This window comes from Parus major, chromosome 14 (assembly GCF_001522545.3).
Source record: "Parus major isolate Abel chromosome 14, Parus_major1.1, whole genome shotgun sequence".
In the NCBI taxonomy this organism is placed as follows: domain Eukaryota; kingdom Metazoa; phylum Chordata; class Aves; order Passeriformes; family Paridae; genus Parus; species Parus major.
This window is the reverse complement of record NC_031783.1, coordinates 6504302-6520727: the sequence shown is the minus strand read 5'-3', so window position 1 is coordinate 6520727 and position 16426 is coordinate 6504302. Positions and strand designations below refer to the sequence as shown.

Here is a 16426-nt window from a genome sequence, read left to right as displayed (position 1 = left end):
ACTGCTATAATCAAATGAGAATTCTTTTAGGAACAGGAGTTAGAAGCTATCCAGCCTGAATGAAGCTAAATTTCTGAAAGTTTGTTTAGTTCCTTATTAAAGAAAACATCTACCAAAACACATACAGTTGACCTGCTGTGGAACTTCAGTGCTTGCAAATTAGCTCAGGCGGACCTTTAAAATAATCTCTACAGCATTCAAATGATTAAATAACCCCTTAGGTTAGCACAGACATACTTTATCAAAATTGGAAAAGTTGAGCAAGTCCATAACATGTTTATTGAAATTATACAAAGAGTAGAATAAAATAGGGTAAGAGTTAAAGCATGTTGATAGTAAAATTTCGTTAAATATAACCATGTGCTACCAACTATAAAAATCAAAGATGCATGGAGATCAAAGATACTGGGAGAAGTGTGCATGAACTCTCTGTGAACATATGATCTCTATGAACATTTCATATTCTATGAAATCTCTATTAACATAGAGATTAATGAATAATAACTTTATGTTAGTTAAAATAAGGGATGAAATAACTAAACTAATAAACAGAGTAGCTCAGCAATAAAAGGAGGCTTTCAGCCATAATTAAGCTTAGTAAACTAAGAAGCCATTACAATACTGGGAAATGTTGTGGTGCCAAGTGATTCAATTAACAGAATGGTTTGTAACTACTGTCATATAAGGATCTTGACAGGAGTGAATGCCAGGGCAGGGGTTCTAGGCTACTGGAAGACTTTAACCATATTCTAAATATGAGAGTATTTTTTTCTTTTTCAAAGCAAATTGCAAGGTCACCTGCTGAAAATGTGAGTAGACTGAGATAAGTAACTTGTGTAGTCAACAACTCAAGCTAAATTAATTATCATCTTTATGAAAAAAATGAAGTAAAGCATTCAGGCCTCTTGTACTTAATGTAAGCAAGCTCTGCACTGAAAAATGTTTAGTTTACCAATGTACTTCAGGAGAGTGAGAAGGATGTGGGTTTTTTCTTGGAAAACCAGCACATAATACATTGTCAGGTATATTTTCGCTGCTAGGAAAATATACTACCACTCGTGCTAGAGGATTTATTTGCATATTTTTCTGTCTTATTTTTGGGCTTCATTCACATCTAAGAATAAATTGGAACTTATGCTTTATTTCCCTTTATTGTTAATTCCACTATGTTACATGGAACTTCTTGACAGAAGCATCATTTTAGATTCTAGAATTGGGAATAAACACATTAATCACACCAGTTCATCTCGTAGACTCTTAATTAAACAATGTGGTCAGTATTAAACAGGGATAAAACTGAAAAGTGGTTTGGGTACTCTTCTCTAGACAAGGAAATGTGTTGATTCTATAATTATTCCAGTTAATGAGAAGAGCTGCAAACATGAAGGATTAAGGTAACGTCTAGAAATATGTTTCTTTTTTCATCAGTACTCATACTAATTGGCTAAGCTATCACTGAAAGCAGAACTCTGGGACTTTTTAAAAGTACACTGTTGTTTGTGGAGGCCTTGCCAGAGTCTGGTGTATGTGAGTATGAGTGGAGCAGCAAAGTGACTGTTACTGCACTTTATTCACTGTGGATGCATCCCAAAGTGGGCAAAGAAGTTCTAAGCATGAGGATGTTATGTCATTATCTTTTTAAATTCAACAGTTTTTTTTTTATTACAGAGATTTCCCTTCCAATAAAAGAAGAACCATCTCCCATATCTAAAATGAGACCAGTAACAGCCAACATCACTACAATGCCAGTGAACACAGTGATATCCCGTCCACCTCCACAGATCCAAATGGCCCCTCCTCCCGTGTCCTTAGAACCAACAACCAGCTTGTCTATAAGTTTGGAGAACCAACTTGAAGCCCTCTTGGATGGAACTTTACCATCAGGTAATGAAATTCCTCAACTGACAAGCAGTAATGAGGACAGAGAGTCATTCTCTTTAATTGAAGACCTCCAGAATGATCTGCTTAATCACTCCAGCATTTTAGATCACTCTCATTCACCCATGGAAACATCTGACCCACAGTTTACTACTAATAATTCTTGTCTGTCTCTTGACCTTCCCGATACAAATTTGGACAATATGGAATGGCTGGACATTACAATGCCCAGTTCCTCATCTGGACTCACCCCTCTCAGTTCTGCTGCCCCAAGCGTGTTTTCCACTGACTTTCTAGATCCACAAGATCTACAGTTGCACTGGGATTAAGCTATAGCCAATGAGAACACGACCTACAAGTCTCTCTACAGCAGAGGTCCATTATTATACCATTCTGATTGCAGTTAACATAAATTAAGACAGTAATGTTTGGAAGAACAAATGCTTGAAGCTAATTCCGTATTGATTTTCAAGTTTACAACAGTGAATCACTTTATGCACCTATCAGTAATGCAGATCAGGGCCCTCTGAAAGCTGTATTTCACAAGTCAAGAAAGGATGATTGTACTTTGTGATTAAAAGTACCCCAAGGTAAATGTATCACAAATATTTAAGAAAGAAGTTACATCTCTGACTTTCTAATGCTTAAAAGAGCAACACAACATGACTACACTTAGAGTAAGATGTCAGTTCTCTGTATTGACCCAGTGAGCAAATGTCTGGGGTAGGGGAGGTATCACTGCACTTCATTGTTCCTGTGGAAAGCCTGAGCCAGGTTCAGAACTAATTGAGGGCAAAGGCAAGTAGAAGCACTGGCTGGTTCAGTGAAATTTCATATATCTAGTCTCTTAATTTGTTCAAGTTGTTTTTATATTTTGCTTTTGTGGATTTTAAAACACTTCCCCCATTCTTTAATCACGAGGGAGGAATTTAACTGCATCCAAAGGGATATTTAAGTGTAACTGCAAGAAATCCACTGTAGCTATGCCAGGTAATATTGAGAACACTGAATTTTCTATAGCAATGCTCTGGATTTAATAGCTAGGTTTTAATGTGTATATCAGACAGTTATTTGTATACTCTTTTAACTTTATATAGCTTATTTTTGTGAACAGAGGGGAACACAGTGGTCTTCAAATAAGAGATTACTATAATGGAAGTAAATATCCTATTTTTCTTTGTGTTTGAGGATATTTGTTAGATCATTGAATCCAGTATCTCAGCATATTAGAAAAGTTCGAAGAAGTAGAAAAGTTTAATTAATAGTGTTTTACACTACAATCCTGCAAACATCTATGCAAGAATAGTCCCAATGCCCTCAATAAAAGATGTTTGTAGGATGAGATCAAGTTGCAGGAGACAGTGCTGACAGGACAGCCATCATTTCTTAATGAATACTTTGTTGAACAGCTTTGTCTGCCACTACATAACATCAGGGAAGCCAGCAGAGAAACTGCTCAGTGTGAATTCTAAACATCAGAATCAGAATGTACTGTTTATGATAAGAAGGCATATTGCATATAAACAGAATAGCAAAAATTAAGCTCTTACCTCACAGCACAGCACATGAATATTTTTTTTTTGTTTAAAAGCCCTTAGTCGTTGTTTTCAGAGTCTATTATGTAAGCAGTTAGAAAAACAAACAAAAAATTTAAGTAGAACTACTATACTTTGGAATTCTATGGTTGTCTCTCAGGTAATAGCTGTTAAATATTGCCATAGATGATGGAGGTGGATAATCAAACACAAAAATGGAATTTCCTATTAGGGAATTCCTACATTTAGATAAAAGGAAACACTTCCTCTTTCCTGAAATAGCAAAATATTGTATGTTTTCTAGTCTGAAAACTGATCTCATTGCATGGTTCTTTCCTCACCAACAAGTTTCAAAAATAAAGTTCTGTAGGATTGAATGAAAAAATGCCCAAAAGCTTTTGCCTACTTCTTAGAACGATGATATATATCAAAGGAATACTGAAAACAGTAAGTAGCTGTTATCCACTTAGCAATCTTCATCACAGTTTTCAAAAAGAAAAACATAACGCAATCATGTTAACATCAAACAAATATTTTTGTTAGAAAATGTTATGGAATTAATTGAGAATTTGCATCTCCAGATATAATGCAGTATGGTGTACTGATATGGCAGAATTCCATTGGCTTCAGATAAAATAATGGATTACATCATTGATTCGGGGTTTGAACTGATACCTACCATATGTTTGCATCATATCAATTACAGCACTTTAAATCATTATGTATCTTCACTGGTTTTACTGGCCAAGAATTACTGTAATATGAAACTAAGTACAAGAAAACAATCTTAGGAGATTTTCACTACATGCAGTTGAAAGATATAATTCCTTATTCCTTCTTGCTGTGCCTACAATACTTGAGTACAATATTACATGTGGACTGTCTGCCTTAAGCTTTGATGGTATAGGACTTTTCAATAACAGTGAACACTTAACATTCAACTTTTTGCATTCCTGTTCATCATCCTATCTTGGGAGCTAATACTTTGAGATACGAAGTGCCCTCGGCTGTTAGGAGAACAAGAATTGAGGACTCTTGGTCTGATAGGAACAACTCTGAATGAAATTTAGTGTTCTGCAGTACTGTCAGTTTATGTGTGATACACCAGACATCATACAATACATGTGTGGTTAGAGTTATCCCTTTTTGACCCTGCCTCCTGATTAAATGAGAGGCAAGTAAATTAATTTTTAGAGGACAAATTAACCTAGAGCAACTGTACTGTCATTTTTGATGTGCATGTAAATAGAGCTTTAAACTGGCAAAGTCATCTTGCTACAAAATTACCCTTATTGGCAGTGTAGAATGTTAATTAATCCATAGGAATCTTTGTGCAGAAATAAACCCAAACAGCTGAGATGTCTTGTTATCAGTACGGTATAGCTTTCTGCTCTGAACGTCTATTTGGAAAAAAAATAATAATAATAAGGGATCATTTTAGTTTCTGAAGTACAAATATTCTAGTGTAGGGAATGTGTGATTACTTTTCTGTACATTTCAGAATTGTGTATTAAACTTTATATAAAATGGTTTGCTTTTGACTTTGTTCTGGAATGTTTGCCATAGTTGTATATGCCTGTTTATGGCAGAAGTAAGTTTTGCTTAGACTTTCGTGTGTGCATGTTTTACATGGAAATTTTTGTAGCACAATACAAATACATCTTATAAATTTAATCATGCTGTGCAGTTTGACTGCACAGAACTGAATCTTTCTCATTAAGAGAACAGTTGCAAAGGAATGCACTGGCACTAAATTTGCCATTTAATGGCTGCAGTATACTAACAGAATGCATCCTATCAAATGTGGTGTTAGTGGGTCCTTCAAAGTAATTAAGAATATCTTTTAATCAGTGTGAAAATCAAAAGTTGGTTGTTTACACATCTAGACAGAGAGCTCAGACAAGTTTTATAAAGCTCGTGTTACTCAAGAGTTACATCCTGTGTTCAGTAGAGAAATGGAATTTGTTACGCACTTTTAGTGCCATTCAGCATCAGTTACAGCAAGGAAGTTTACAGGTAAAATTTTGTTTAACATTAGAAATAATTAAAGAAGCATTGTCATACTCTCTGATAATAAAATCAATTTATGGCAGTTGTTCTCTACAGAAATTTAAAGTGTAATCCAGCAATGTGGGCTTGCAGACCTGCAGAATCAGAACATTAAAAAGCTGAGGTCACAGCTTTTAGAAATAATCACTACCTAATACTGACATTTATTTCCCAGGTATTCCTAAATTCACAGCAGGAGTCATGTTCAGAGAAGATGATAATTCAAACAGAAGTGTCAATATTAAACTTTTCTGTTATAGAATCTCAAACATTCAGATGCCTCAAAAGCATAGGCAACTGTAATCAGAACCCAAGCACAAGCTGCTGAACTTACTTTCAAGGCAGAGAAACTGCAATTACATTGAACTGGAACAGCATTATGTAATCAAAACACAGGAAAGCTCACTAATGTAAACAATTACTATTTGGATGGCATCTTAAGTGTATTATAAACTTAAAGCAAACACTATTAAAACTGGAAAAAAAATCTTCCACTTATCTCTAGTAAATGTTCTGTTGAAACTCTTCACATTGTGGTTTATGAAAACACCTTTCAGTGACTTCTAAACCATACTCCAGAAGGTATTTCATGTGAGATCTGTGGAATTGAGTTACATATAGTATATACATGGCCAATAAAGAGCATCCATTAAAATGGGAAATAATCTCAAATATTCCTTTTATACCAGTTTGCTAGGAAGAAAGTGCAAAAAAGAGACACCTACATCATTCTGTAGTGTCCAATACTGAATATAAAGTGTTTTTAAGTTAAAAGTGCATAAATGTATTTGTAGAAGTCTAGCCAAAAAAAGCCATTCTAGCTATGAGATCAAATTCTCAAAAAAAAAGCAGGGAATGGTTAATAACTATATAATCACACTATTTTTATAAAAATATACAGCTCAGATATTCAAAAGACAGCCTAAAATAAATTATAATAATATAAAAATTTAAATAGGAACCAAAGCATTGCCATTTATATTGCCAAAGGAGGCACTTTGTATTTTAAAATATAGGAAATTAAGTCCCCAGAAGTGTTATCCATACTTTTTTAAAATTAAGGATGTAGATATTTTCAAAGCTGTTTTTGATGTTTAACAGTACAGATTTGTTTTTGTTGTTTGAGAAATTTGTAGTAAGTAATAGCACAGGCTTTTTTTCCAGATAGGATTTTCTTCACAGTACGGCTTGCAGTAGAAATAATGCTAACCCTAGTAGGTGTTTCTCTTCTTATTTTCATAGTCATAATTATGTCTTAGCATCTCATTTTGTGAAAAGAAGAAGATAAACACCTGTCTCTGGGGCCCTCTTCATGTAAGCACTACTTTACTAAATGCAAATTATGGCAATCAGGGCGTCAGTTTATGTATTGCCTTTCTAGAAGAAACCATGATGCCTTTGTATTTGCTGTTTGCACCCCTGAAATCAATTCCATATGTTTGAATGCCATATGTTTTGCACATTGTACTGTATATATGTAATGCATACTGTATTTTTATATGTGTACTACATTTATCAAATATTTTGTACATAGTGGCAATATTGTAGCTACTGAGGAAATGTTTGATATTTCAGCATTTTTGCTAAGTGTCTCAAATAAAAAAGGAAAACTGTTCATTTGTCTGTGGTTACTACTTTAAAGTGAATATATCATTCTGACTTCTGTGAGTCTGAAACATTTGGCCTATGTTCTAAGTACCTTTCCCACAAAAAGGAGTAAGAATGAACCTGCACTTAGACAAACTCCAAAAGAATATGATTTGTCTTCAAAATCAGAGAAATTCTGTAAGAACAGAGACTTGCTGAACCCTTAGAGTTTAGGTTTGGATTTTCATTTTTTTTTTTTGCAATTTTTAATATAGTCATTTAGTCATAGAATGGCCTGGGTTGGAAGGGACCTTCAAGTTCATCTTGTTCCCTGCAATGAGCAAGGACACCTTCCACTATCCCAGGTTGCTTCAAGCCCTGTCCAACCTGTCCTTAGACACTGCCAGGGATTGGGGCAACCACAGCTGCTCTGGGTGACTCACTCCAGTATCTCAGCACCACAGTAAAGAACTTCCTCCTAATACCCAACCTAAATCTACTCTCTTTCTATTTGAATCCATTCCCCTTTGTCCTCTGACTACAAACCTCGTGTAATGTACTTTAATATAGGACTTTACCAAATTCTTCCAAGGTTTTCAAGATGTGTTTGGTTGTGAGATTTTGTATTTTCAATTTGCATTCTGCTCAGCTTCTAGAACACCTGATTGCATTTTTTCAGGAGAATGAGCTATGAGCTGTTTGCACAAGTTTCTTTTAAGGATGAAGCTGTTTCATTTAAATATTTAGTGTTATACTTTCCCTTGTGAAGGTAGTCCTGTACTAATCACCCACCCTTTCCTGTCTATTCTACACTGATGCCATCAGAACCTGGCCAAATATTAAAAACCCTGTAAAGAAGTAAATCGTAATTGAGTAAACAGAATAAATTAAAAATTACTAATAATCACTTCAAATTCCATAAAATACCTTTTCTCTATGAACTTTAATCATTGTAAAAGTTTGTAGGCTATATATGCCACAAACTTATATTCAGATATCACACACCAAACACAAATATTACAAAACAAGTGCAGCACTTTTTGACCATATATTTGTACATTACATTTAAATTACAACTGGAGTATAAGAGAGATAAAGCATTTGGTTTGGTGCCAGCTGGCAATCTGGGGGGCTGTTTTACAGTGACAAAGAATACAAACACATAACCCTCCCTTACAAGCCGCCTTCATGTTACTATTTGATGTAGACACAAAACAAGGCTTGATAAAACTTGATATTTTGCTGAGTGAACTTCCCACAGGCTAAACCCTGATTTCCAAGAAAACCTCAGTTTATTCAAACATGTTCTACAGATGGCCATCAGCAGATTTGTCTTTACTGTGTACCACGTTTAATGCCATTTGCTCCTGCTTATTGGCTTGTTTATTGTACAGATGTTGCTAGAGGGACGTATCTCTTAGAGCATTTCTACTGTCTCAAGAAGCAGATTTTTCTTTGATGGCAAAGAAGTCACACAGGTTTCCCCACACCCCAAGGTATAGTCTGCAACCTTACCAAAGATATTCCTAATGGAAAATCAAAGTAACAAATTAGAGCTTCTGAGAGCCAACAGTCAGGGCTTGGGGTTTTTTGCTTCAAATGTTTATCCATAAATGTAGCAAGTAACAGAGATAAATATTTCCCTTCCTGTAGAAAAATTACCTGAAGTTGAGTCTCCAGTCTTCTCTGCAGAAAAAGGACTGCAGGGCTAGTCTGTCATCCACTGCATCATTCTTGAACCCTTCCAAGACAAGTACTGAATTAGAATTTAAATTAGTGAACAGAAACATTGAACAAAGTCAAACAAGTAACTGCAACTGAGGAGCATTCTAGTTCCTCGGCATCCTATAGCAAGTCTTTATAAAACTTATTTGCACCAAATCTACATAAATAGGATTGTTCCCCTGTATCTCAGAAGAGTCAGGGAATGTGTTGAAAGGCCTGGTTTTGAACATGAAAACAGACACCCAAACCGCTCCTAAAGCAAATCTCCATCTCATATGTGTGAGGCTAAGGCAAGAAAGAAAAAAAACGACTGCTGATAATTTCTCCAGCCAACAAAAATCTCTGACAGTATCTTTTCAGCAATAGAGTGCTCTAAGACTTTCCTTTTGAAAAGCCATGTTGGGTTTAAAAGAAGATTGTGTCACAAGAGAACAGCCCTTAATGCACAGACGATTCAGCATGGAGGAAGGGCTTTCACACTGAGCTCAAACAACGGTAAGGGCCAGCATAAAAGACACTTCCAAATAAAAGTATCCAGACACCAAAAGGGTGATTACACTTTTTAAAATCAAGTTAACTTTTCTAATTATAAAAACAATTGTGATAAATCAGCTCACCATTAAACAGCACTTTGTTTAGACAGAAACAGTTTCTCCAGACACAGTAAGGAAGTTAGGCTCAGAGAGTAGACAATTTTTTTAAACAAAATCAAGTATTTCCTCTTAATCTATTAGAAGATCTTTATGAATTCAAATTGAAGTTTCCATCACCCCACACAGTTAAGGAAAAAATTGATCAATAGAAGTTGATTTACTATTAAATACTACTCCTAATGCAATGCAAATACATTTATTAAAAGTATGAAATTTATTGAAATTTAGTGTATTTGAAGACATAAAACCCACATTGATTCCACCAATAGTTCAAACAGCCCTCACACCACAAAATTACCTCTCAGCTCACAAGGATCCAAAAACATCAGTAAACACAGATGCGACCTGCACAGGGACCGTGAAGACAAGTTACAACTGGCAAGTATGGCACATAAAAGAGCATATTTTGTAATAAGCAAGTAGGCCAGAAATGGCATATCATCAATCAGATATGACTGATTAAAACTGAACTCCTTCCTGCTGCCAGCTAAGAGTAACTCCTTCAGCCAGGGAAATGGCTCTCTGAGGCCACGGTATTCATAAACATGACAGGTGTGAGAGTTGAGGGAGGCAGCTTCCACTCACACACACCATCACACTTGAAAATGCTGCAGTGATTACACTGACAAGACAAAAGCAGAATACAACAGTGCTATTCTCACTTTCCAGCTTTCCATAGTCCAGATGAGGGCATATGATGAACAAGAGTAGCAGATAAATTCCAGCAAGCATTTAGATTGGGCAGGCCATCAGTTATGCCCAGAGGGACTGGAAAAGCAGTTTTTTGGGGCAGATTTTCCAAGGCAGCAGCAAATACACTTAACAAGGGCTGACTATCCAGTAAGGTAATTTAAATTAAGCACTTTTCATTGCAGGTCAAGCTAATTCAAATCACTCTGTTTGTTTAAATGCAGTCATAGAGTTATTATAGATAAACTAACAAATGATAACTTTTCAAGAACTAAACTTTTTTCATACAGTCAAGGATCAAGCATGATTTTTCCATAACAAGACCTCAAAGAACATCCCAAAAGGATACTTAATTATTTCCCTGCTCACTGCAGGGTGGTTCAACTAGAGGACCTTTGAAGGTCTCTTCCAAGCCAAGCTATTTTGGTTGTATATCAACCTTTTAATGCACCTGCATTACAGCACTACCAAATCAGTAACTCTTATCTCAACCTTTACAATGGTACCTCTGTAATATGTTCACATGCTTCTTCCTCAAGGAAACCAAAACCACACCAAAAGGAATATAAAACTTGGATATCAAGCAACAGTTTTGTGGAGAATTTAAACAGACATCCACAACGAACATTAAATGAAAAATAAAAGCTTTGTTTTCAGGTCACACTCGTAACAATGTAGGAGACCCAATCTAGAAAATAGCTAGAAAGCATCTTTTCTGCACTTCACAACACTGAGTTTTTTGAGGGAACAGCTACCAGGCAGCAAGTGTGTTTAATTTAGTATTTACCATTTAATTATCCCAACGTTTTTACATTCCTGCTTCTCTTCTCGGAGGAGGAAAGTTTTAATCCTACTTATTTCCTCCTCTCTAAGCCGTTCTGGCCGGTGTGAAGCAGCCCCTCGAGGGCTATCTCCGGGCACCGCACCCTCACAGCCCCGGGGCCGACTCGGAGGACGCTGCCTTCAGAACGCCTCCACATCCGGAGGGGAAGTTCCTGGGAGCTCCAAGAGCGGGAGACGCAGAGGGAGAGCGAGAGCGGGAGCGGGCGCGGTCCCGATCCCTCCCTCCCTTTCCGCCCCCTCAGCTCCCGCCGCACCCTCAGCGCCTCAGGGCCGCGCGCCCCCGGCAGGTGGCGGCGCAGGCACGCACGAGGGCGGGGCGTGGGCGGGCGCGCGGGAGTGGCGCCAGCGATAGAAGGGCGTCAGGAAGAGCCCTTAACGCAGGCGCGGTGGCCAAGTGGTAAGGCGTCGGTCTCGTAAACCGAAGATCACGGGTTCGAACCCCGTCCGTGCCTTGGCGGGTCCGCGCAGGCGGGAGCTCTCCCTCTCCTTTTTAGGGGAAGGCAGAGCCCCGCCCGGGCCCGGCGGCCGCAGTCGCGACCCTCCGCGGAGAGCCGGACCCGCCGGGCATGGCGGCTCTGCAAAGCTTGACCCGGCGACGGCAGAGCCGCTCCCTCCCACCGGGTCCCCGGCTCCACCCGAGCGCCCGTACCCAACCAAAGGTCTCGCACCGGCGGCAGCGGCTCCTCCGGCCCCAACAAAGCGTTCTGGTGAATGTCATGGCACCCCTGCGTACGGTCATTCCTTCCCTGCTGTAAGCCTCAGCTACTGCACGACCGCCCTCCTCATATCTGGAGCAACAGAAACGTTTTTCTTCGGTTTTTTCTTGGAGCCTAATCCTATTTTCAAGAGACCCTCAGCTCAGCCTGAAGAAACAAAAAATAGTTTGAAATGTGAAAAGCCAGGGTGACTGCAGAAGCCGAGTGGAAGTCACATCACATGCCTTTTCTACACAGCACCCTTGAGGCAAGTGCTGGTGCCCACCTTAACATGGAGTCATTCCTGGGAGGAACAAGTGGAGTCTCTGCAGGCTCTTGTTTGGAGAGATCCTCCAGCTCCTTCAAACTCTTGTTCGAAGAGGGGCTGCAGCTATCAAGATCATCCTGTAATCCCCCAGGTCCCTTTCACTGGTTCACCCCCACCCTGCCACCATGTAATTAAGTATTTATTAATTTGGTTCTGTCTTCTGATTAGTGAACCATGAGGTTTCTTCATCTGTCTCACTAACCACTTAGAAGGATTATTTGCAATCTGATTACTGTGTACTTTACATTTTCTGTGCTTTAATAGAAAAGGACTCCCTGTGACACTGAAAATGGGTAAAGGTGTGGGGGCTACTTTCTCAGGAGCCGAGCAGTGCTCCCCTTCTCCAGGTGGAACAAACACTGGGTGTTTTGGGCACAGCTGATCCAGCAGGACCCGACTGCAAGTGGCCAGGAGGTCCAGCTCGGTGACACTGACAGGACCAGGCACCAAACCCACACACACAGTTAAGGGTTGACAGCACTTAAACCCATCCTAACAGTGTAAATAGGAACAGAATTACTAATTGAAGGAAATCGTTATTGATTCATGTTTGATATTTACTTACCATTTGAAATTTTACTGACCAGTATGTCCACACAATCAATTTTGTTCTCTTCCTGATAAATCTTCCTCTCATATTCTGCACCACTGTTGTCAGGAATATAAACTCTACATTTGTTGTATGAACAGAAAGACACGTCCTCAACTGTTTGCACTGGATTTTGTAAATATTCTTAGATATTTTTACTCATAGATACAAAGGACAGTGAGTTACATCCATGTCCCTGAAACTACTTTCACAGGAGGGCTGTAAAAATTAAATGCAAAAATCAAACTCAAGGACAAAACACATATCTGATAAATACTGCTTTCTGCTTCTTACAGCCTCAGGGATAAGCCTCTCAGGCAGGTGGAGATGAGCCACCTTGCCACTGATGAGTAAAGCTTTCATAAATTCTTGCTTGTTTTTTAGAAATAATATATTTATAGGACAAAGCCAGGTATGCACAAGAGCTGTTGTGGCTCTTATGGCTGTTGTGTTGTCTCACCCTCTTAATGATGGTTTGAGGCCTGTGAGTCTGTGTTAGATGACACAGAAATCAGGTAACACAGAGCTTGTTTTTCCACAGTTTGCAGACAAAACTTACATTTTGTTGAATAACATTACTAAACTATTAGTGTGATAACAATGTTGCTAAGTAACATTTAGACATGTCTTGTAGTTATTAACTTGAAATTAATTTTGTAATTAGAAAACTATCTGTGCACTCACAGCCTAGAGAAACTTGTGCAGCCCAGAAATAGTAACTCCAGCTGCAGTTAAGAGGTAGAAATAATTAACACGTCACACGGGTCTACTGCCACAATGGATTCACTTACCTGATGTTAAACCTTTTTTGAAAGTGTTGCTGTATTTGCCTTCAGCTTTATCCTTCTTAGACAACGCAGTGCCCAAATCTTAAAATCTCTCCTTTTAGGCCAGGTTTTCTACACCTCTAATCATCCTTGCTACAATCCTCCAATCCTGTCCAGATGCTACATCTCCTTGAGCAGAGCAATGAGTGAGGCTTAGCAGCAGTGCTCAGAGCAGGGCATTTCTGGCCAGCAGAGCCCCAGGGAGTGCGGCACGGGCCAGGCAGGGCTGTGCATCACACACCGCTGCCATTGGCACCTGCCCTGAGAGGCTGCCCAGCTGCCGTGGCACCGCACGGGTCACTGAGCAGTGACGGGCACACCAGCTCTGTCCCCACACCACACCTGTGTCTGGTGATGTGAAATTTAACCCCCAAACTCCCTCTCTCGCCAGGCGCTTGGTCCCCAGCAGCCCTGGCTCCCTGCGCCACTCACACTGGGCACGGAGGGCGAACCAGCAGCTGGGGACAGGGAATCCTAGGGCTGAGTTTGTACCACGGTCGTGTGAAATGAGTCCTCTCCATAATCCAGTTTCTGTCATTACATAATTAAAAAAATTAAAATCCCTCACACTATGCAGTGATATTGGTGAATGCAGAAAGTGAATCAAATTTATTTTAGTTTCATATTCTTTTGTTGTTGTTGCTAAAACAGCCTCTTGCTGCCTTTTTAATTGAATTTTACTTGTGACAACCAGTATGACCAACAGAGGACAGCACATCCATTTCTTTTAATGATTAAAAAAGATCCTGAGCTTGAAGCTGCCATTCACTTTTTCACTCAGGAAATGAGAGTGACAGGCAGAGAGGAGCAGTGTGCCATAAGTAAGCTAGCCAGATTAAAAAGGCCTTTTTGCAATTAACTAGAGCTGTTTTGAATTCCAGGAGATTACTTCAAGTAAATCTACTTCTAACCAGGCATTACTGCTAATGAAACACTGTGGGTGCACATCAGTAAAACCTGGGTCTGTATTTTGATGCAATTGTTTACTGAGCACTGCAGTAACAGCTAAAACACACTTCAGAGTCAAAGCACACTCAGAAATGTCAGGTGAACTCTGCTAATTCCCCTTCAAAACTGCAGGCACACAAGGTGTCTGTAAACCAAGTTTTGATTACATGTGAGTGTTCATAAAACACTGAAGTGAAGCCAACTCTGGTGTTTTTATTGCATTTGATTTGGGGGCAGAGAAGACTCTGCAAGTCATAATGAAATTCAGAGAACAAACCCAAGGGTTTCATGTGGCTGAGGGGAATTTCATTAAGGAAATCCAATTAACCTACAAGAGTTGCACACATTGAAATCTATTATCTTCCCCTAAAAGCTGGCTTCTTGGTTTTTATAGCAACCTTTGCTACTCCTGGATAAATAATGCTTTATTACAAATGCACTGACATCTTTATATAATTAACAGCATATAATACATCTTAATTCATCTCTGCTTTGCAAACATTCAGTTCTGCTTCCTATGAAATGTATCAAACAGTTTTTAAAGAATATATAAGTCAGGAAGGATTGGGTGTTAGACACTGGCACAAAGCAAACACAGGTTTTGGAGATGCATGAAGAATAATGTGGCTCCTGACAGCATATGGGTCTGCATTTGTCGGTCAGGGCCTGATCCTGTGAATTGCTGAACTGAATTAATTAAGAACCTAAGATACCATTAAGTTCATGGGAACTGACAGTGCTCAGCATTACTCAGTGTTGAAGCCCTTAAATAAAAGCCAACCAGAAATTCCGATTCATGCGAGTAACAATATTGCACACATCTACAGTGAGGACATGAATTATTCACATCAGTGTAGCATGAAAGATGCAAACGGCAAAGCCTGTTTAAAATAACACACAAACACTCAGTGTTTCTGTGATATGCAGCAGGGTTATCATTTGGCCCATTTTTCACTCATATGCATATTCCTTTTATTTGCTGCATGTATAAGTCTGATATGAGCATGTGGAGAAAATAAATACAGGAGATAGACATCTAATAAACATTAGTAGAAAATGAGGAAAGGAGGTTGCTGATTAGCATTCCTCCCATATGAAACTACTAGATTGTATCAGAGAAATGTGAGTTAAGTGTTTTACCGTTCTTTTTTTTAACCATTATCTGATCAGAGAAGCATGAAAAGCACTTTATTGCCTTTTTTTTTTTATCCCTGTGTTAGGAGCCCTCTGCAGGAAGTGAAGCTGAATTTCACAAATCTTCCCTTTCTGACGTCTCCCGAATTTCTAGGAATACCCCTTCCCTGTTACTATATTTGGTGGTAGTTTCTAGGAAAAAAAATAATTTTCGGACGGTCTTGGACTCACCACACCTCCTGTCAGAGGACTGTGCGCCCCGGGTCTCCTGGCACGGCCCCCGCGGAGTTGAGGAGCTCACGGCTCGGGCTCACAACTCCCGGCGCAGACTGCACGTCTTTGTAGCACTGTTGGAGGAATGAGCATGGAGAAAGAGTGGGAAGGAGAGAGGTGTCTTTGTGGCAACAATGAGTGAATCTTCTCTAGTTGTTTTTTTTTTTTTTCTGGCGGCTGCTCTTTTATTTTTTTTTTCCCCTGCACTTTTTTTCTTTTTCTTCCCCCCCCCCTCCCTTTTTTTCAAGGAAGAGGATCCTAATGAAAAAAAAAAAACCCTCTGGATTTTTTTTTCCCCCTCCGCTTCCCCCCCTACCCCTCCCCTCGATGTGGCCTCTTGTTTAGCTTGTGGCGTGACCGTGATGAAGAAATGTTTCAGGGCGCCTGGCAGGGTGATCTTTTTATGTAATGAGTCAGGATTTTGCCAACGGAAGGAGCCGGCTCGGAGCGAGGACCGGAGGGCTGTCTCCTTTCAAGAACGGGGACCTGCCCGGCGAGCGGCTCCCTGTGCTCGGGACCCCCGCTCGCTGCGGGCGCCGATCCATTCCCATTCCCGGCTGGCGGGGACACCGCCGCGGGCACTGACAAGTGGTGAGTTGCGCTCTCCCTCCGCGCCCCGGCTCCGCGCAGCCCGCGGGGAACGGCGCGGCCCCGCCGAGGCCGCAGGTGCGG

The 16426-nt window shown here is 39.6% G+C and overlaps 1 protein-coding gene, 1 long non-coding RNA gene and 1 other non-coding gene across 22 annotated transcripts in view; 2 read left to right on the top strand and 1 right to left on the bottom strand.

Annotated features, from left to right (window-relative positions):
- Positions 1 to 7077, top strand: part of MRTFB (myocardin related transcription factor B) — a 65779-nt gene extending 58702 nt beyond the window's left edge. For all 4 annotated transcript variants that reach the window (XM_015642454.2, XM_015642451.1, XM_015642452.3 and 1 more), the window contains one exon: positions 1669 to 7077. In XM_015642454.2, the coding sequence (XP_015497940.1) occupies positions 1669 to 2207 (539 nt within the window). In that variant the 3' untranslated portion in view covers positions 2208 to 7077. The remainder of the gene's footprint in view (positions 1 to 1668) is intronic.
- LOC107211028 overlaps positions 1 to 15938 on the bottom strand; it is a 49027-nt gene extending 33089 nt beyond the window's left edge. For 10 of the 17 annotated variants that reach the window (XR_004499399.1, XR_004499410.1, XR_004499409.1 and 7 more), the window contains exons 1-2: positions 9726 to 15244; positions 8712 to 8790 (exon numbers count right to left, since the gene is read on the bottom strand). This is a non-coding gene — a long non-coding RNA (uncharacterized LOC107211028). Of the gene's footprint in view, positions 1 to 4023; positions 8576 to 8711; positions 8791 to 9725; positions 15245 to 15712 lie in introns of those variants that run through there. The other 7 variants (XR_004499407.1, XR_004499411.1, XR_004499400.1 and 4 more) reach the window with 7 other exon arrangements.
- TRNAT-CGU lies at positions 11341 to 11412 on the top strand. The gene has a single exon. It is a non-coding gene; the product is annotated as a tRNA-Thr (tRNA).
- Positions 15939 to 16426: the final 488 nt, after the last annotated feature.